The sequence below is a fragment of the Delphinapterus leucas genome, chromosome 5, assembly GCF_059928025.1.
Source record: "Delphinapterus leucas isolate spDelLeu-1000000601 "Yukka" chromosome 5, BTC_Dleu_Yukka2, whole genome shotgun sequence".
Lineage (NCBI taxonomy): Eukaryota > Metazoa > Chordata > Mammalia > Artiodactyla > Monodontidae > Delphinapterus > Delphinapterus leucas.
In genome coordinates this window covers 71,969,828-71,990,663 of record NC_143133.1, presented here as the reverse complement: position 1 = coordinate 71,990,663, position 20,836 = coordinate 71,969,828, and the positions used below count along the sequence as shown (strand labels likewise).

General features: G+C 44.9%; 1 protein-coding gene and 1 pseudogene across 1 annotated transcript in view; both read left to right on the top strand.

Moving 5' to 3' along the window:
* Window positions 1–14,801, top strand: part of LRRC66 (leucine rich repeat containing 66) — a 28,178-nt gene extending 13,377 nt beyond the window's left edge. The window contains 5 exon segments of the mRNA XM_022564442.2: window positions 6,795–6,981; window positions 8,480–10,187; window positions 10,189–10,347; window positions 10,349–10,475; window positions 10,478–14,801. Of these exon segments, the coding sequence (XP_022420150.2) occupies window positions 6,795–6,981; window positions 8,480–10,187; window positions 10,189–10,347; window positions 10,349–10,475; window positions 10,478–10,606 (2,310 nt within the window). The 3' untranslated portion in view covers window positions 10,607–14,801.
* LOC149749147 (dr1-associated corepressor pseudogene) lies at window positions 6–6,886 on the top strand (annotated as a pseudogene).
* Window positions 14,802–20,836: the final 6,035 nt, after the last annotated feature.

The following is a 20,836-nucleotide window of genomic DNA, read 5'->3' as shown; positions in this document are numbered from 1 at the left end:
TAGAAAATAGTGTTTATACTATTTCTAATATGCAGAACTATAGGCAATTCTATTAGAAGAATACTTCCATTGAAGAGTTTCTTCATGCCCAGTAGTACTGGCTACCAATCAAAAAATATAAGTCTACTTTAAGATGCCCCTAAAAGAGCTGAAGTCTCTCTCTTGCCTCAAAAATCCAAGGCCTCAGTAGTGGACATGAATGTGGACATTTTATTTGAACATGTATGCTCAGCAGCAAGGATTGGTTCATTATTTTTCCTAAATCTAATTAAACCCAACTCCAAGCTTCCACTTACCAATTGGCAAGAAATTAAATCTCGGTTATTAGCAAGGCTCCCTCCCTGAACTACAGGGTCAGTCAAAGGTCCCTGGGGTTTTATGCAATTTGAGACTATATGGGCCTAAATGGGCTCTACACCCCATAGAGCCCAGGACCACATGGGCCTCTGAAGGCCAGTGACCCTGATGCTTCCACACCAAAATTGGGCACAGAATAATACAAATCATAATGATATCAACTCATCCTTGCATCCCACTTACCACGTGCCACACGCAGTTCTAAACATCAGAGCCATGTTGGGGGGATCGACGTCACATTTTGGAGGCGTGGTGCCTGTCTCTCGGGCACCTTGCAGTGAATCTCACCGAGGTCCTGACAGCTGGGAGTGTGAGTAACCCCTAGAGCCCTGCTCCAGCTTTGGCAGCTTCAGCCCCTTCTCCTCCTAGCCCCTTCCTCCTCTCTCCTCCTCTTTGGGGAGATATTGTAAAATCCCCCCTCGGTGCTCCTTTAGAAACACCAGGACCTAGAGATGCCTTAGGAGAAGCTTGAATTCCCCGTCCTGGTAACCTGCACCACACACCCCCATTCTTTATATAGGCCAGTATCATCGAATAAAGCATAATGTGGGCCACATATGTAACTTTAGATGTTCTCGGTAACTAGATTTAAGAAGTAAAAATAAGCAGGTGAATTTAATTTTACTAATATATTTTGTAACCCAATATATCCATATATTATCTTTTACACATGTAGTCAATGTAAAAATTATTAATGAGATATTTTCCATTCTCTTTTTTCATACTAAGTCTTCAAAGCCCTGTGTGTATAGCTGATGCTTGGTATCCAAGGGGATTGGTTCCAGGACCCCCATGGGTACCAAAATCTGTGGATCCTCAAGTCCCTTATGTAAAATGGCATAGTACTTGCGTATAACCTAAACACATCCTCCCATACACTTTAAATCATCTCTAGATCACTTACAATAATACAATGTAAATGCGATGTAAATACAATGTAAGTGCTATGTAAATGGTTGCCTGTGCAGGACAAATTCAAGTTTTGCTTTTTGGAACACTCAGCATTTTTTTTTTTTAAACTATTTTCTGTCCATGGTTGGTTGAATCTGAGAATGCAGAAACCACAGATATGGAGGGCAGACTGTATCTTACCCTTACTGCACATCCCAGTTTGGACTAGCCATAGCATAGCTGCAAGACAAATGCCCAACCTCGCCCCCGCCCCTTTCAACCGGAATGGCCCTCCAAGCCCGTCCTCTCTCGGAGACTAGTGACGCAGTGGTGAGGGAGGTCGACTCTGCAGCCAGCTGCCTGAGTTTAAACCCAGGCTCTGCCGCTCGCCAGCCACACGATCTTGGGTAAGTTACCGAATCACCCTTTGCTTCAATTTTCTCATCTGTAAAAGGGAGGTAAGTTGCTTCCTTTTTCATAGAGTTTTGTGAGAATTAAATGTTTTAATCCGTAGACTGTGCTTTGAACAGTAGTTGGAATACAGTAAGCCCTTTATAAATGTAGACTACGTATAGAAATTCTAAAGTGGTTGCGACGCCCTACTCTTTTTTTTTTTTTTTTTTTTTTTTTGCGGTACGCGGGCCTCTCACTGTTGTGGCCTCTCCCGTTGAGGAGCACAGGCTCCGGACGCGCAGGCTCAGCGGCCATGGCTCACGGGCCCAGCCGCTCCGCGGCATGTGGGATCTTCCCGGACCGGGGCACGAACCCGTGTCCCCTGCATCGGCAGGCGGACTCTCAACCACTGCGCCACCAGGGAAGCCCAGCTCTACTATTTTAACATACAAATCTGATTGTAAGCTTTCACGACAAGGGCCTGGCCCCTGCTTGCCCCTCCAGCCTCATTTCAAGCCACCTTCCCCTTGCTGACTGCATTCCTGCCTAGTTTTCACCCCAAGCCCTCCCCTATTGCTGATCCTTTTGCCTGGAAGAGCTAACTCTTACTACTCCTCAAGGAAGCCTTCCCTGGGTCTCCAGATTGAATTAGTTTCCCTTTATGCACAGGTATAGTAGACTATGCTTTTTCCATATTGCACGTATGGAAACTGAAATTATTTCATTCTAGGTATGGTTTAGCCATTAATGCCTATATCCCCATAACCCTTCTACCAGACGGTGAGCTCTTTGAGGACATACATCATGTCTATTTTGTTTTCTAATGCTTAACATATGCCCAGTACATACCATGTATTTACAAACACTTGTTGAATAAACAAAGGAACGAACGGCTAGTTGATGATCATGGATAGGTGTATTTGTTATCTATTGCTGAGGTCAGCAATCCAGGCAAGGCTTGCCTGGGGCCTCTGCTGAAGGTGTCTCAAGAGGCTGCAGTCAAACCACGGAGGGCAGGTGGGCGACGAGCAGGCCCAGGGGCCGGGAGGCTGCGGGCAGTGGCGCTGTGCCCGGCGTAGCCAGAGAGGCCCCGAGATGCCAAGCAAGAGGAGGTACAACGTGTGGCTCCCACCGGCCCGGATCAAGAAGATCGTGTAGACGGATGAAGAGATTGGGAAGGTGGCGGCGGCTGTGCCTGTCATCCTCTGTCGGGCGCTCGAGCTTTTCCTGGAGTCACCGTGGAAGAAGGCCTGCCGGTGACCCAGTCCTGAAACGCCAAGACCGTGACCACATCCCACTGGAAGCAGTGCATTGAGCTGGAGCTGCAGTTTGACTTCTTGAAGGATCTGGTGGCATCTGTGCCTGACATGTAGGGGGATGGGGAAGACAACCACATGGGTGGGAACAAGGGTCCCCGCAGGGGCCGGAAGCCAGGCGGCAGTAGCTGGAAGAATGGTGGGATGCGAAGCAAGGGCGAAGACAAGAAGCTGTCAGGGACAGGCTCACTGCAGGAGGATGTCTGAGGGTACAGACACTGACGGGGAAGAAGAGACACCACTGCCCCCATCCCAGGCCAGCCACCTCCCTGCCCACTTCCAGAGCCCCCCTGACACCCTTCATGCCCTTCATCTCGACTCAGCCTCTGCCCCCAGCACCCCACCCCCTGGGCCCCTCAGCACCTGAGGCAGAGAATGAAGAGGATTATGACTCATAGCGCCCTCTGCCCCCCAGGCCACACCCGCTTTTAGCTGGGTTTAGTTGCTCTGGGGGAAAGAGAGAAGTTAGAGCTGTTCTTAAGTTTATTATCGGATGAATGGATAAAGAAGATGTGGCACATATATACAATGGAATATTACTCAGCCATAAAAAGAAACGAAATTGAGCTATTTGTAATGAGGTGGATGGACCTAGAGTCTGTCATACAGAGTGAAGTAAGTCAGAAAGAGAAAAACAAATACCGTATGCTAACACATATATATGGAATATAAGAAAAAAAAATGTCATGAAGAACCTAGGGGTAAGACGGGAATAAAGACACAGACCTACTAGAGAATGGACTTGAGGTTACGGGGAGGGGGAAGGGTAAGCCGTGACAAAGCGAGAGAGAGGCATGGACATATATACACTACCAAACGTAAGACAGATAGCTAGTGGGAAGCAGCCGCACAGCACAGGGAGATCAGCTCGGTGCTTTGTGACCACCTAGAGGGGTGGGATAGGGAGGGTGGGAGCGAGGGAAACGCAAGAGGGAAGAGATGTGGGAACATATGTATATGTATAACTGATTCACTTTGTTATAAAGCAGAAACTAACACACCATTGTAGAGCAAATATACTCCAATAAAGATGTAAAAAAAAATTAAAAATTAAAAAAAAGTTTATTAATAAAATAATAATAAAAGGGGGGGGGAAAGGCTGCAATCAAGGTGTTGGCCAGGGCTGTAGTCTCACCTGAAGGACCAACTGAAGAAGGATCCGCTTCCAAGCCCACGTGGTTGTTGGCAGGATTCAGTTACACGTGGGCTACTGGGCTTCGGGTGCCACTCCTTACTGGCTGTCAGCCTAAGCCTGCCCTCAGTTCTGTGCCGTGTGGACCTCCCCACAGGGCAGTTCACAGCATGGCAGCTCGCTTCAGAGCCCGAAGGAGAGAGCCTGCTAAGCAAGAACATCACAGTCTTATGGAATGTAATCGTGGAAGGGACATCCATTGCTTTTGCCATGGTCTGTCGGTTAGAAGAGAGGCACAGGTCTTGCCTATGCTCAAGGGGAGGAGATGACCCAGATGGTGTGAATATGGGGGCAGGTTATTGGGGACCTGTCTGCCGTCGTAGTTATCAGAGCAGACGAGAAAGTCCACTTAACTTGGCAGTGCTCTCGGGTTCACCACAAACAGGCCGTCAGATTGCCTGGGAACCTCATTTAGCATATTGTATACTGATGATATTTGTATGTGTAATTTCCCTATGCCTGTTTTATTTCCTGTGCATTTTCACTGTGCTTTATAAGTCTTCTGCAGCTCACAGGTAATAGATGCTACAGGCAAACTGAAAAACAAGCCCAAGAATGTTCTGAATCATCTGTAATTCTAAATTACCTGAGCTGCCCAGAATCATACAATTTCTCCTGCTCTATTAACCCTTCTGCCTGTTCAGCAATAACTCTAAAAACTTCTTTGGGAACGTGATGAGCATATTTGGTACCAGAAAGTCGAATATTAAAATGGATGTAGTTGGGTTTTTTTCCAGGAGACGTATTTAATACTTGCATTATATATTACGTGTCTTTCCACGTGGGCATCTTTTCAGAAGCCAGATAGATTTCTCAAAGCATAAATTCATCATCCTGTGGAGGTAGAATGAAATGTTTCATTGGCATTTCAAATAAGGGTTCTTTTTCCTCTGCCATTTTTCTTAGAGCAGTGACTTGCCAGCAACATTATATGCTTCTCCCAATCTTTCTATAACGTACACTCCTTTCAAATGACAGTGGATGGCCACTTCTTTAGCCAAATTGGACTATTCTGTTTTAATCTTTTCTCAGAAATTATTCCTCCTGAATCATTTGATTAGCTCTCTGTCCTCTCTTCTGTTTTGCTTTTAGTTTCATGATTTATAATATAACAGCTGCTAGGATGGAAAAAAAAATGCAGACATGCACTAAGAAGAAAATACCCCCCAAAACATTAGAATATTTCACCCTTTTGTTGGGGGGGGTACATAGAAAACTATTGATCCTAGTCAAGGCCAGGCCAAAGCAAAGTTTTGTGGGGTTTTTATTTTCCTTCCTGGTCCCAGTCTCCTACTTCCTATTTTTGACAGCCTTCCCTTGGGAGCCAAGAGTGCTTGGTTACTCAACAGTGCAAAGGTCCCCCTCACTACTGAGTCTTGGTTATGGTGCTGTTTGAGTGTTTGTCTGAGTAAAAGCTCTTCTCAGGAATTTATATAACCCAAGATACCAGTGCTGCTTTTTCCCTGATGTTTATTAAACAATTGACCTGAATTACATTCAGCCTCCATGGTTTTCATCCATGGCCCTCTTTTTTACTTTTCAGCAAGCTTTGCATTTATGATTTTCTCCCAAACCCCATGACCCCACTCTGGTGACTCATGCTCCGGGCCTCCTCTGTGCATCCCTTCACTCCAGTGCAGTGGGAGCTCAGGCTCCGAGAGGCTGTGTTCTGGAGTGGAAGGCACACAGCTACGGAGCCAGATCAGATCTCAGCTCTGCCATTCACTCATTCATTCATTCATTCATTCCTCCCTCCATTATTTTCTGCGCACCTGGTACCAAGCCTTAGGAGTCGGGATTATATGGGATATACTGTGACCTAGCCCAGTTTCCTCCTCTGTAAAAAGGGGGAAATGACAAAGTTGTTGGGAGGAATAGACATAATGCATGTAAAGCACCCAGTAGGATGCCTGGTACACAGCAATGCTCCGCAAATGGTAGCTAGAGCTACACCTAACTATGCTGTCCTGGCCACATCACACCACCGCCATATCCAGCTTCACAGATCCTACTCTGTGTTTTTAGAGTCACTGAATCCTTTTTGTTCCCCAGTTTCCCCTTCATTTCTGATGAGACTAGGAAAATTAGTCATTTTGTTTATACTGAGTAGCCATGGATGCAGAGAAATGTACTATTACCTTTAAGGTAATACTTGATGCAAAAGAACTCTCTTTGCCATTTTTAGTCAACCACAGTTCTTCTGGGCTCTGTGTCCTCATCATTCAGTATCTCCTGCCACTTTCAAGGCCACAGTGCTTCTAGACACTCGAGACCTGATCTCTAATTCCAGACCTTGATAACAACTGGGAGTCTAGGTTATATCGAACAGTACAAATCACAGTTCATAGGAAAGAAGGAAGGAAACGTGATTGGGCATCTAATACAGGCACCATACTTAAAGTTTTCACATACATTTAATCCTCAGAACAACCCTGGGAGGTAGGCTCATTGAGAGTCAACAATTTGCCGAGTCTCACAGAGTTCTTAGGGACAGAGCAGAGAATTAAACCCAGTATTCTGACTCCGAAATCAGTGCTAAATTCATATGGCTTCCATAGAGATATAGACAGTATCTGTAACTAGTTTATTTTGTCTCCAAATGTCTTTATTCACAGACTGTCCTAAATTTGCTTCTTCTCAAGCAGGTTGTAGACCTCAGCAACAATGCTCTGACCGCCATTCTGCCGATGATCATGGCTCTGGAACTTCCCCACCTGGAGGCTGACTTGGCTGTTAACCAGTGGCAGTGTGACTATAGCGTGGAAGTCTTCCAAAATGTTATTTCTGAATCCTGGAGAAAAAAGTGGAATGCAATTTGCAACAAGTCTATTGGTAAGTCAGTAGTGCCTCTTCTCTCAGAAATGGTTCCATTTAAACAGAAAAGAGACATGAAAAATTTAGTCTCATTTGAAACAATGACAGTCCCCCCAGAAGCAAGAGTGCTGATCTATGGCATTAATCATCCTTGGGCTGTATCACAGAAAAATCATTGGTACCTAACTCTTCTCCTCAGTTCATGAACGAGTTTCTTCACGTGGTGAGAAACCTAGTTCAGCTAGCTCAGAAAGCACTGGCTTTGGTCAAAACGAGAAATTTCACAAAGAATTTTTCCCTGAAGCCCCAAAATGTCATATTTTTATCCCAAATATTAATAAAATAACTGATCAAAGAAAGGACTTCTAAAACTTGAAACATAATTATTTAAAATGCTGGCTAACCCTCTGAAAGGATAATCCTACACATACACAAAACACACATATTTCAAAAGTATATTTTTCTTTGATCTGTTCCCTGCCACTCTCCCAAACTGCTAGAATACGTTACTGCAACTGAATATTTTGGAAAGCTTCTGCCCCCCCCCCACTATTAACTATCTTGGCTAATTCTCAAACTCTTAACTGGGGGGAAAAAAAAAAAGAGTCATTTTTTAAAAAATGAGTCCTGGCCTCTGTTCTATTCAGGACTGCTATTAAGTAGAGACATGGCCATGCTTACCAGGTTTAGGAGAAATCCATGAAGATTAGAGAGAAGTCTTAATGGTGTCAGCCACACTTGGTTCATTGCCCTGTAAGAGCCACACGGGCATTCTGAGTGTGGAGGGCAGAATGTCAGGAACCAGCAGAGAAACCCGAATATTTTTGCTGTTTGCCGGCACCGAGGAATAGTGAGGAAATGATATAGCAAACACAGGTGTGGCCAAGGCAGATTTTTGCAGAGGGTTGATGGAATGTTCTCGTAAATGTGCAGTAAGTAAGGGAAGGCTGTGGAGAAAGGAGGAACAATGTGGCTGTCCCTACAGACTGGTTTCCTTTCTCCTGTGGGCAGCAGTCAGTCAGGAAGCTTAAGAAACACAGTCTCCCGGGCCTGGGAGCAGCAGACCCGAGCCTGAGAGCCTCGTGTAAGTGTGCACAGAGCCTGACACGTGCTGTTGGCATCAACAACCAATCAAGCAATCAGTCAGTAAAGTTGCTAATCGTGTAATACCCACTTTAAATCTAGCTAGACGAGGACTGAGGACTCACAGGTGCTTTTTATTTATTTATTTATGGTTTTATTTATTTATTTTGCGGTACGCGGGCCTCTCACTGTTGTGGCCTCTCCCGTTGCGGAGCACAGGCTCCGGAGGCGCAGGCTCAGCGGCCATGGCTCACGGGCCCAGCCGCTCCGCAGCATGTGGGATCTTCCCAGACCGGGGCACGAACCCTTGTCCCCTGCATCGGCAGGCGGACTCTCAACCACTGCGCCACCAGGGAAGCCCACAGATGCCTTTTAAACCACTGGAATCTCATTCCCGTGTCAACTCTGCGTGTGCTTTTACCCCCACTCTCAGGGAAGGAGGAGGCATACTGGTGGACGCCCACAAGGCGCGTGTCCAGAGAGACCCACCTTCCTCGCACTAATCTGAATCATACGAAAAGCCTCGCGACGAGCACAGCTGAGAGGCCCTGGGAAGTGCGCTTTTCCACTCTGCGCAAGAAGGACCCTGCGGGCTCTGACACCAGTGACAGGGAGAGGCGGCTGCCAGGAAGGGTTAGGAGCACCGAGGATGTGCAAGCTGCTGGCAGAAGGGAGGACGCTTCCCAGGACCTGGTCCTGGCCGTCTGTCTGTCAGTGTCCATCACGTTCTTCGTGGCTTTCTGCCTGGGGGCTTTTGCGAGGCCTTATGTGGACAGACTGTGGCAACAGAGATGCCGGAAAAGAAGTCCAGGTTCAGGGAACGTGTATTCAAACCAGGGCTTCTGCGATGAAATCGAAGCTGTAGGGAACATGGAGCAGACAAGGATGGATCTGCGCCAAACTTTCCACGATCCAAACCTCTGTGAGAACCAAGCCCCACACGCGGCTGTCACTCCTGCGAGAACGCTGGCACCGAGCAGAAAGGAGGCTGGCGGCGGGCAGGGCGGAGAACGATGCGGGGACCACACTGGGGCAGGAAGCGGGAAGGAAAACGCACTCCCAAATCACGGTGCGGCCCGGCCCGTTCTCCGCGGATGGCTGAATGCTGATGATACCCAGCTAATGCCGGCGGGACAGGACCGCATCTCCAGGTATGATATTCCTGGAGAAGTAAATTATGACACTGTGGCCGGGGAAGGTTCCCTCGGTGAGCGATCAGTGGGCATCCCTGCCGTGGCTGCCACATTACAGACAAGCCCTGGCTCAATCTGTAAGGATTCCAACGAATTAGGCCCACCCATCCCCAGGGAAATGACCACGCCTCTCTCCCAAATGGTGGCGCGTACAAAAGCGCTGAGGGCTGGAGAGAAGGAGGGGAGAGGGGGCAGTCCACACTTCCCTTCGGAGTTTTCTAAGGAGAATGTGATGAGCGCACAGCAGCAAAGGCTCGAGGGCGCCGTTGACGAGGAAGAGCCCCTCGCCCACTACGGAGCGGCCACGCTCAGTGACCCAGGAGCCAAGGACCCGTCCCCACCCGTCTTCGCTCCGGGGTGGGGTCATGACCTGCATGTGACTCCTGCTAGCAAGGAACTAGCACAAAAGGACACGCCTGACGCTCAGTACGAGTTGGACACCGATTCTGACGAAGGGTCTTTATTTACTCTAAGTTCAACAAGTTCAGAAGACTGGAGAAATGTGGCTGAAGCAGAGGCACATGGTGAGGAGAGCTGCAGAGCCAACGAGCCCCTGGGGGACGAGGACTCAGGGGAGAGGAGGGACAATGTCGTGTCATTAGAGAGTCTTGAGGACAGCATCGCCTTCCAGAAGATTCTGGAGAAATGTGAGAATCAGGAACATCATTCTGGAAAAACTCTCATTTCTGATCCAGACTACGGTTTGTACGCGACTCATCCGGAAAGTGGCTCTAACACCAATAAATTTAAGGATCCATTGACCTTGCCCAGGTCACTGGGCAACAGTCCTTGCAGTGATGAGATCCCAGGCATGTCCATTTACGACTGTGTCACAGCTCTTCAATCCAAGGCAGCAGAGTGGCAATGCTCACTTAGAGACTTGGAGTTTTCAAATGTAGATGTTTTACCACAAACGCCAACATGTTCTGCTGAAGGTCCCTCAGATCCTGGAGAGTGCCTGTGGTGAAGGAGATGCAGACATTTGTAAATATGAACATTACGTTCAGGGAGTAGACACAGCTCAAAGCAATATTCCTTCCAAGATCGCTGTGGGGAAAAACTTAAGACCCTCACGACAAGTTTCTGAAGAGGACAACATGAATGGGCACTGATGAGGGGTTCGTATGTCCTCTTGAGGACAGTGATTCCAGAAAGGTTATAAGCCAAACACAATTGTTACACTCCTGTGGTGACGAACCAGACCTTCAGTGTGAAAGGGAGTGGTGTGGTGGGAGGGGTATTTTGAAGATGGTGTCAAGAGCCAGGTACCACTATTACAGATGCTTCCAAATGAAACCAGTTCACTAAGAACACGGGAGCATTTCAGTGACAGAGACTGGGGTCAACATTCAGAGCCGAATCAGTGAATTTGATTCTCTAAATTCTTCCCTATGTTTAGTTAATTCTAATATAAAACTACCATTCACAAGACATAGATCATTTAGGTAGGAAAGCACTGAGATATTTGAACATCAAAGGTTCCAATTAATAAATTTTACATTAAAACTTAACACTGATGATGTTGCAGTTAGGAAAAGATGATTCTAATTTTTATACTCAAATGCAGACCCAGAGAAACCTGATGGTTGTTGGCTGTCTATAAGCATGTTCAAGTCCCTTCAACATTCACAATGAAGAACGGAAACACCACCCTGCTGCTCCCTCAGAATACCACCTTCTTTTCTCCTTTATAGCTAGGCTTCTCCAAGGAATAGTCAGCAACTGTCTGTTGACACACCAGCATACCGTGGTCAGGTTTCAGCTCACCGTTTCTTTAACCCATGCCAGTAGAGGTCACCAACAACCTCCAATGGGACATGAATGGACTCCAGTCTCATCAGGTAAAACCTCTGCAGCTTTGGACACTGTCGGCCACTCCCAACTTGACATTCTTTCTCTGTAGTTTTGTGACACAACTCTGTAAAGGTGAGGATCCCAGCAGGACCCAGACGGCAAGAAACAGGGATGACTAGAGAGAGTTTAGTGAAAGAACCATTTGGAAAGAACCGGACAGGATGAAGGGAAATTAGTAAGGGAAGGTGAAGGACCTAAAGGCTAGTTATAAATAGGGGAAAGCCTTTCCCACACTTAGGCCTGAAGAGACAAGGGGAATTGCAGCTACGGGTGCACAGCAGGAGCTGTGGCCTCTGGTAGAGGAACACAGCCACCAGGAATCCATTGTCCAGTAGGAGGAAGCCAAGAGAATCACCACCTGAACTCTCTCCTCACCCTCCAGCCTTCCCAGTGGCTGACCTCTGCAAGCCAGAGGGCAGTCCACAGCGGTCAGCCTTCCAGGCCACAGAGCAGGACAGAGGGGGAGAAAGTCAATTTGGAGAAGAGATTTGGGCAAATAGGGACCATACAGCACGTACTTGCTTTCGATTCTTCTACGATTCTGGTCACTCTCAGGCTCCTTCTACCTCCTCTTTCTGTGTTTGCCTGGTAAATACCTACGTTTCCCAGGGTTTGGTCCCAGACCTCCTTGTCTTCTCACTCAATGTCCTTTCCCCATGTGAGGTGTCACTTGTCATGGCTTTTCCACCATCACCTAATTGCTGCTATTCCCTGCTTCTGTATCTCCAGCTCTGAAATCTTTCTGGAGCTTTACACTCACATCCAGCTGCCTGTTGGATATCCCCATGGGCACTTCTAACCAAGCAATGCCTATGCCAACAGTGAAACTCAGCAGCAACCCCTAATCCTCTCCATCCACCCAGTCTGATCCCCCGAGTTCCATTTCAGTATCTGCTCCATCCAGAAACCCAGGAGTCTTCCTCTCTTCACTGCCCACATCTAATTATTGGCCTAAAGGCCTGGCATTTAATAGGTTCTCAATATATGGATTTATTAAATAAATGAATGAAAACAAACTCTTTAGTGTGATACACAAGGATGTCGGTGACCTGGCCCGGCTTTCCATTCAACTTTCCATGTGGCATTTATCTCTCTGTGCCCTACCTCCTTCCTGAAAGCCACAGTTACAGACACACCAGACTATGTCACCCCACCACGCCTTGCCCACCTGCTCCCCACATCTGGGGGCACGTCTGGCCTCTCTGCTAAGCCCTGCCTCACCTGCCTGGCAAATATCTCTGCTGTTTTCGAGACACTGTTTAAGGTCACCTCCTCCATGAGCCTTTCTTGGCTTATTCCACCCAAGTAGAACAGACCCCTTCCTTCCTTCCTTCGGCCCCCGCTGCACTGCTGTTCATTATGGAGAAAACAAGGTTTCACGTGGTTTGATTGACATCTACTAGAGACTCTTCTATGGGCCAACATCCAACTTCTGGGTGAAGTTCAGTGCCAGCATAGAGTCTACAAAGCCTAAAAATCATCTCAGAGTTAGCTGTTACTTTATAAAGTGAAAAATTACTTTCTATTTCAGCAGCACTGAGAAAAAAGTATATACAGTTTTGACTATTTTTGTTTGTTTTTGTTCACACTTCCAAAACCAAAGCTTCTGGTAATGTGGCATAAACATCACAGGCATTGCAGTTTAGTAGCTCTGTGTCTCAGCAAGCACTCATAAAAACAAAACTTTAAAACCCCTCTCAATACGCCTTGCTGTAGGCTTGGCTAACACGGCTTGATGTGAGTGAGATTTGAGGCCTGCTACTTCCAGATTTCCAAAATGTCTCACCTTTGGGGTCTGCCCCCAAATTGACTCAAACTTTAAACTACCTAAGTTCCATAGATCTCCTTTACCCCAATTCCCCCCTCTGTTTTAGTTTCACTTATTTGGATTATGTCTCTAGTTCTATTTTTACACAAATGACCTTTAAAACATCACACTTTTCATTAAGATAAGTCTTTTTGCATTTCTTTAGCAGAGTAACTCAATTTTTTATCAGCCTAACAATTCCATAATAGCATATTTTCATCTAAGAAACATTTAAAAAATCCCTGGCATAATTTACCTCTACATGTTGCTAAAACTATTAAATACAACTTAGACTAATGGCTGCAAACCCAACATATGAAACATTAAAATCTTTTCTTTTTTGAAGAGCAACTAGTGCCACATTTAATTGTCTTTTTAATGTTATCTTCTACCCTTCAGGTTCAACAAAGTCAGTTTTGGTTCATGTTGACAAAATTTTCCCCTAACCCTCTAGAATGGTTCAATATGTAAGGCCTCAGGTCTCTCCCTCACTCCTCAGGAAAGATTCATCCAGTTCTTTTCAGTGGCCATGCAGGGCAAAGGAGAAAATCCCGGGAGTAACAACCAGGAATAACCGCTAGAACCACCAAATGGCAAAAAAATGCAAGCAAAGAGATATCGCCATATTTCCAGTCTATTTGAAAGACAAAATCCATTCAACTCAAAGCTACAAGTTTTCTTTGAAGTACCTTCAGACCCAAGGGAGATGCAGGTGAGAGGGGGAGAAGGGGTTCCTATAGCCTGTGAATTTCACCAGTGCTTTATACTAGATGACTATGTCATCAAATAAAGTAAGTGGCAGGCCACAGACTTAACAGCAGGAGGGCTCATGAGCCTACCCACTAATAAGTAAAGGGGAGAGAGTGCCATCTTTCTGTTGCGTGAAAAATCTTATATTCGTGAGAACTTGAGGGCAAGAACTGTGGCTGTCTGAACATTGTTTCTGCATAAACTTCAGCCAGTTTATATTTTTCAAATGTTCTACTGCTATCTGAAAATTCTAGGTGATGTGGGCAATGAAAGTGTTCATGAGTTTTAAGGCTCTGTGGACTCTATAATTTAACATATAACAAATGTACTTCGGTTGCCAGAATGAACAAGGACATCCCGAACCTGGACTAGAAATCTTTTCAGTCTTTTGCCGACGAGTATTTCATCTGCCTTTGTGTGTCTATGTATCTGCAATCCTGAGGCAATTAGTACGCTTAAACATAATAACATCTTTGCTCCTTTGAATAAATATAACACGTTACTTGAAAAGAAAATTCTTATTATTTTTCTTTGAATATCGTTATTGACTCTGGCTTTTCATGACTCAATATGTTGTAATTACCATAATTTTTTTGTTTTATTTTTATTTTTTGATACTCAAATTGTTGCAATTTGGTCAATGCATCCCCCTTTAAGCTGGTTTCTGTGTCCTTCTTCAGAATTTCTAAAGCATCATTACTTTCTGGCTATAAATGTTCCAAGTCAGCCTAGACTATTACCCCAAGAATGGAATTAGCCTCTATCCAAGGAGACCTGCCTTCATTTAGTGGAGAATAAATAGTTCTGGTTTGTCTGCTATAAGGTGAAATGTGCATTACTGAAAAACCTCACATTCTACAAAATCGCACATTAAAAGTCATGGGGCTTATGGGATAAATAAAGTTGGGGAGGGCTTCCCTGGTGGCACAGTGGTTAAGAATCCGCCTGCCAATGTAGGGGACACGGGTTCGAGCCCTGGTCCGGGAAGATCCCACATGCCGTGGAGCAACCAAGCCCGTGAGCCACAACTACTGAGCCTGCACTCTAGAGCCCACAAGCCACAACTACTGAAGCCCGCGTGCCTAGAGCCCATGCTCCGCCACAAGAGAAGCCACCGCAATGAGAAGCCTGCGCACTGCAACAAAGAGTAGCCCCCGCTCATCGCAACTAGAGAAAGCCCGCGCACAGCAACGAAGACCCAACACAGCCAAAATTAAATAAAATAAATAAATTTAAAAATAATAAAGTTGGGGAGACCACTCAAAATAGGCAACCTTGTAACCAAAGGACTAAGGAAAACAATCACTGGTACCTTGGAAATCACCTTGGACCACCCAGGCAGGCAGCTAGACATGCCTAGAGGCTACAACAGTAGACATTAAAAATTCACATAAACATTGAGTGGCAATGCTGGCCACAGTTTAGTTAGAGCAGAGCTTGGGGGTGGGGGTGGGGGTGCTGGGACAATCCAGCCCAAACCAGCTCCAAGCCAGGAACTTCCCAGGCACAGGAGCCAAAAGTGGCACAAGGCTGGGGTGCACCTCTCTGGGCCTCCCCAGAGAGCCCGATGCAGGTGCTCATTTTCAATGTTCACAAAACACAGCTAAAGGATTCCTACTCCCAGTACAGCACTGAATTGTGGGACTGTTTTCTTTCCTGCTGAAGGTTCCAATTCTACTCCTCCTCTTCTGGCTCCCCTTGCCTAGAAAAAATCTGATATGATCAAACTTGACTTCTAGGTTAGACTGACATCATTCTTTAATTGCACATGAACTAATTCATACGGTAGAAACATGCTTTGTGAAACCATCCATTTCTTCTCTCTTTGTATATGCAGGGTACATTGAGAGGTGGAGACTATTCTCCCACCTCCTCGAATCTGAGCTGACCTGTGACTGCTTTAACCAATAGAGTACAGCAGAAGCGACACTGTAGGCCTTCCAAGATTGTCATAAGAACTTTTGCAGCTTCTGCCTGGGTGCCTTGGAATGCTCGCTCTGGGTGAAGCCAGCTACCACATAAGAAGTTCAGTTACCCTAAGGCCACCATACTGTAAGGAAGCTCAGGCTAGCTGTGTGGCGAGAGAGATGCCCAACCAGCTCCCCACTGTTCCAGACTCCCCATCGGATGTCAGATATTTAAAGATGATGACTTCAGGGAGTTCCCTGGTGGTCTAGTTGTTAGGACTCAGCGCTTTCACTGCTGTGGCCTGGGTTCAATCCCTGGAGGGGGAACTGAGATCCTGCAAGCCTCGTGGCACAGCCAAATTAAAAAAAAAAAAAAAATATATATATATATATATATATAAAATAAAGATATATATACTTCAGCCACAGGCCACACCTGACTGCACCCTGTAAGACCCAAAGTAAGAACAACTCAGCCGAACCTGTCAACCTCCAGAAATGTGAGAGATAATAGTATCAACAGATTGTTGCTTTAAGCCACTAAGTTTTAGGGTTGTCTGTTATGTTGTTGACCAGAACATGGAGGAATATACTATACTAGCATATGAAAATTAGGCATAAGAATGGAGAATAGATTATCTGTGTTGAGTGTAGTATTGGGGTAACTGTAGCTGGGCTATTTAGAGGCAGAGTTAGAAAAGGTCTCCTTTGTATATATGAGTTCACATGAACACTTTTAAGGTTTAGTTTTACATTTGCTCTGTGACATACCTGCTAAAACTTTTAGCTTCTCTTCCTAACTTTAATTTTAACTCCTTTTCTTTCATAATTTGCTGTCATAGCTTTATTTATAACTTAAAATCAAATAATATAACTACTTGTTTTATCCTTCCACACAAAATAAGTCTAAAGTAAAAATGTTAATATTAACACAGATAATAAGGCTACTGGATGATTAATAAGGTTTAACAATGCAGTGTTCGGCAGCTGTATTTGTACATATCCCATTACTGATTGCTACTCAGCAAACAGTTTGATTTTGATTTATTTTGTTATCTTTGTTTTGATTTATTGGGGTTGAAACATAAACAAAGCTTCCTGTTGTGTTTAGGTTTTGAGATTGTTGAAAGCCTTATCTTTACCATGCTACTGTTTCAAATACCAGAAATTATAATGTACTTCCTAAAGTATTAGTAGAAACAGAAACAGCTTTTAGCAGAGAAAGGAGAAAACATAACTTGTTTTAAGTTTATTTACATTTGCAGTCATTAACAAGTACCATTTTTTTCTATTTACTATCTCTTACCTGTATTTTGTGACTTTTTAAACTTCTCTAAAATCTGTTTCATGATTATTGACATCCAAATGAACAATACAGGTTTACATTTCACGTGGGTCAAAAGAAGCTTTTATCATAAAACAGTGTGATAACAAGAGAGTTCTGATGGCTTTACACTGAATGGCTGGGAAACAGCCAAAAACAATTATCACCAGAGATAGGCAGTCTCACTGACCTGAGACTTTGTCTCAACCCTATCATTTAGCAAATATGTACTGGTGGCAACACCTTCTCTTTTCAACAAAGGTATTATTTGCATATGATGCCCAATTAAACAAATGTACATTTAGGTGCAAGAGCATCTGCTCACAGTTCCCTTTTTTTGAGAGAAAAAATTTTAAATACATCTGATAAAGGACTTGTATCAACAATATATAAAAAACTCTTATGACTCAACAATAAAACAACAAACATCCTGATTTAAAAATAGGCAAAAGGGCTTCCCTGGTGGCGCAGTGGTTGAGAGTCCGCCTGCCGATGCAGGGGACACGGGTTCGTGCCCCGGTCCGGGAGGGTCCCACGTGCCACGGGACAGCTGGGCCCGTGAGCTGTGGCCGCTGAGCCTGCAAGTCCGGAACCTGTGCTCCGCAATGGGAGAGGCCACAGCAGTTAGAGGCCTGCGTACCGCAAAAAAAAAAAAAAAAAAAAAAAAAAAGTCTTCGGGGACTTTCCTTTCCTCTCAGGACAGGAATTGTCTTTCACAGTTCCTTTAAACTAAAATATTTTCCTTTCTTAAAGAGACTTAATTTTTTTGTTCCCCATTTCTCTCAAAAAGGGGCTTATATTACTCTGGGGTGTATAACATTCTATTTGTCTTTCTTGCCATGTGACTTCCCCACATGTCTTATGATTTTTGTCTGTGAGCTCTCTTCTATGGAGCCCTTTCCGTGAAGTCCCACGCATCTGCCCTCCCCTGGGCAGATGGCCTCTGTCCAGGCTCTGTGGGATTTGTTGATTCCAAATCAATTTTCACCTTAGCTTTACAGGTTGTGGAAAAGGTATTGATAGAAGATTGGCGGGAGAGGAACTGAAAGGACCAACTGGAGAGACATCATGAGGGTAGGATCCACAGAGTTGATTGACTAACCCAGTGCCTGTCGCATAGTGAGTGCTGAATGAATATTTGTCAAATACATGAACGAGGGGATGAAGGGAGGAGGGAGGAAGGGGGAGGCAGAAGAAAGAAGGGAAGGCAGAGAATTCTGCTATAATGAGGTGCAGTAGGTCTTTTTAAATCTAGATGAATCCTCACTCCACTACCACCTCTTTCCATACCCTTGACTCGCTGAAGACACAGGGTAAATTTCCTGGAGAGTGACCTACAGTCCGGATTTGGCTAATTGCTTCCTCCTAGTATCATTTGATTCCATCTCTGGCTGTTCCTGAGTGCAAGAATTATGTTTCTCCATTACTTGCCTGTGAATATCCCACCCACCCTTCAGAACCCACCTCAAAAGCTGCTCCCCTCTTCATGAAGCCTCTTCTCATTGTTCCAGAATCAACCTTCCTCGTTTCTCTCTCTGTGTTCCCCAAACGCATACCTTGTAATTCTCTTTAGCCTTTATTCCACTCTGCCTTGCACCGCATGGTTTTTCTGACCCCGCTGTGTCTTGGCAGCGGTCCCTGGATTGTCTCCTTCAGGAGCTTCCCTAAAACACCACGTTACAAGACTTCAGATTTGCTTTCTTTAGTCATCAGACTGTTCTCCAAATGTATTGAGACAAAAAGCTGGCTGATGAAACTCGATTGCTAAATAGCAGCTTAAACTTAGGCCCCAATATTTGTTTGAAATGTAAGCGTGGAGCTTCCAGCCATGTATTTTTATAGGATTAGTGGGCTATGGTGGCAACGCAGCCCAGGCCCTGAAAGCTGGCCTCTCTTGATACGGTCAGGACTACATCACTGACTGCAGTAAACAGAGGGCCCTCTGACTTTCTCTGCAGGGTAGCCCAAGGCAATAGGGTGTGCCCTGGGTGGTGCACTGGGTACCACCCGGAGACTCCAGGCTGTCAGAACTAGTCCTTCTTCCTTTTCTTTGACAACAAGCTTTGCTCTTCCCAGAAGGGCTGGAGATGGCATTGAAGCTTACTGGTGTTTTACCTGCACCCCGTGGGGCTGCGTAAAGATCCACTCTAATTTAGAGAAAAAAAGACCCTGCTTCCAATTCCATCCCCAGAACTAGAACATCAGTCCTTATGCAACCCGTGTCCTATATCTTCTGGACTGCAAGTTCACTGAGAGCAAGGGTCATGCTTTATATGTAACTCCCACCCCTACGTTCCAGCATTAAATACTGAACAGAAATTAAGGAAAAGGCAGATTTCAAATAATCCTTACTTGGTGAATTATTTCATCAAAATAATTAGACACAGAGTTGATGCTTCCGTTTTGTTTTGTTTTGTTTTGTTTTTATTTATATACATCTTTATGGAATATAATTCTTCACAATGCTGTGTTAGTTTCTGTCGTACAACAAAGTGAATCAGCCATATGCATATGTATATCCCCATATCCCCTCCCTCTTGCGTCTCTCTCCCACCCTCCCTATCCCACCCCTCTAGGTCGTCACAAAGCACCGAGCTGATCTCCCTGTGCTATGCGGCTGCTTCCCAGTAGCTATCTGTTTTACATTTGGTAGTATGTATATGTCGATGCTTCTCTCACTTAGCCCCAGCTTCCCCCTCGCCCCCGTGTCCTTAAGTCCATTCTCTATGTCTACATCTTTATTTCTGCCCTGCCACTAGGTTCATCAGTACCATTTTCTTTTCTTTTTTAGATTCCATATATACGCGTTAGCATATGGTATTTGTTTTTCTCTTTCTGACTTACTTCCCTCAGTATGACAGACTCTAGGTCCATCCACCTCACTACAAATAACTCAGTTTCGTTTCTTTTTATGGCTGAGTAATATTCCATTGTATGTATATGCTACATCTTCTTTATCCATTCATCTGTCGATGGACACTTAGGTGATGCTTCAGTTTTAATGAAAAGCAATCTGGTGTAGCTCATAACAAGGAGAATTAGCAAGGCCTTGACCAATTCTGGGTGGAGCATTGTAACCCATTCATTCAATAGCAGATGTACCTAGAAGGAGTGAACCCGTGGGTTCCTGCAATTTTTGCCTAAGATGTGATGTAGAAATTAGTAATGTTTTCAAATCAAATGTGAAGTTACAAAATGAACAAAAATGAAAAATAAGACTAGATATTTCCCATAAATTCTTTTTTTAAATAAATGTATTTATTTATTTTTGGCTGTGTTGGGTCTTTGTTGCTGCGCGCGGGCTTTCTCTAGTTGCGGTAAGCAGGGGCTACTCTTCGTTGCCATGAGCTGGCTTCTCATGGCGGTGGCTTCTCATTGCGGTGGCTTCTCTTTTTGCAGAGCACGGGCTCTAGAGCACAGGCTCAGTAGTTGTGGTGCACGGGCTTAGTTGCTCCCTGGCATGTGTGATCTTCCCGGACCAGGGCTGGAACCCGTGTCCCTTGCATTGTCAGGAGGATTCTTAACCATTGCACCACCAGGGAAGTCCCTTCCATAAATTCTTTACGTTCATGTAAAGCCGTCTTTCTATATACTTAATGCCGTTAATAACTAATGGAAATATTGCAGTCATTTCTTATATCTCATTGATTTAAAAGCTCGTTTTCGTGAAAAACCTAGAGCTACATACACATTCATTGACTACTTTTAGATTCACTAATTATTAATATTTGCCATATTTGCTTTTTCTCTCACATGCATGCACACGCACACACTAAATACATACATACATATATATACATTCCAGAAACATGGGTGAATAATATCACAGATATCTTCAATCTGCCAAATATTTTTAAAGTAAAACAGTATCATCTATGATTCCAGACTCTATGGACATCTTTAGATACCAAAATCACTATAACTATAGTTTTGTTTTGCCTCAGCATCGAATTAT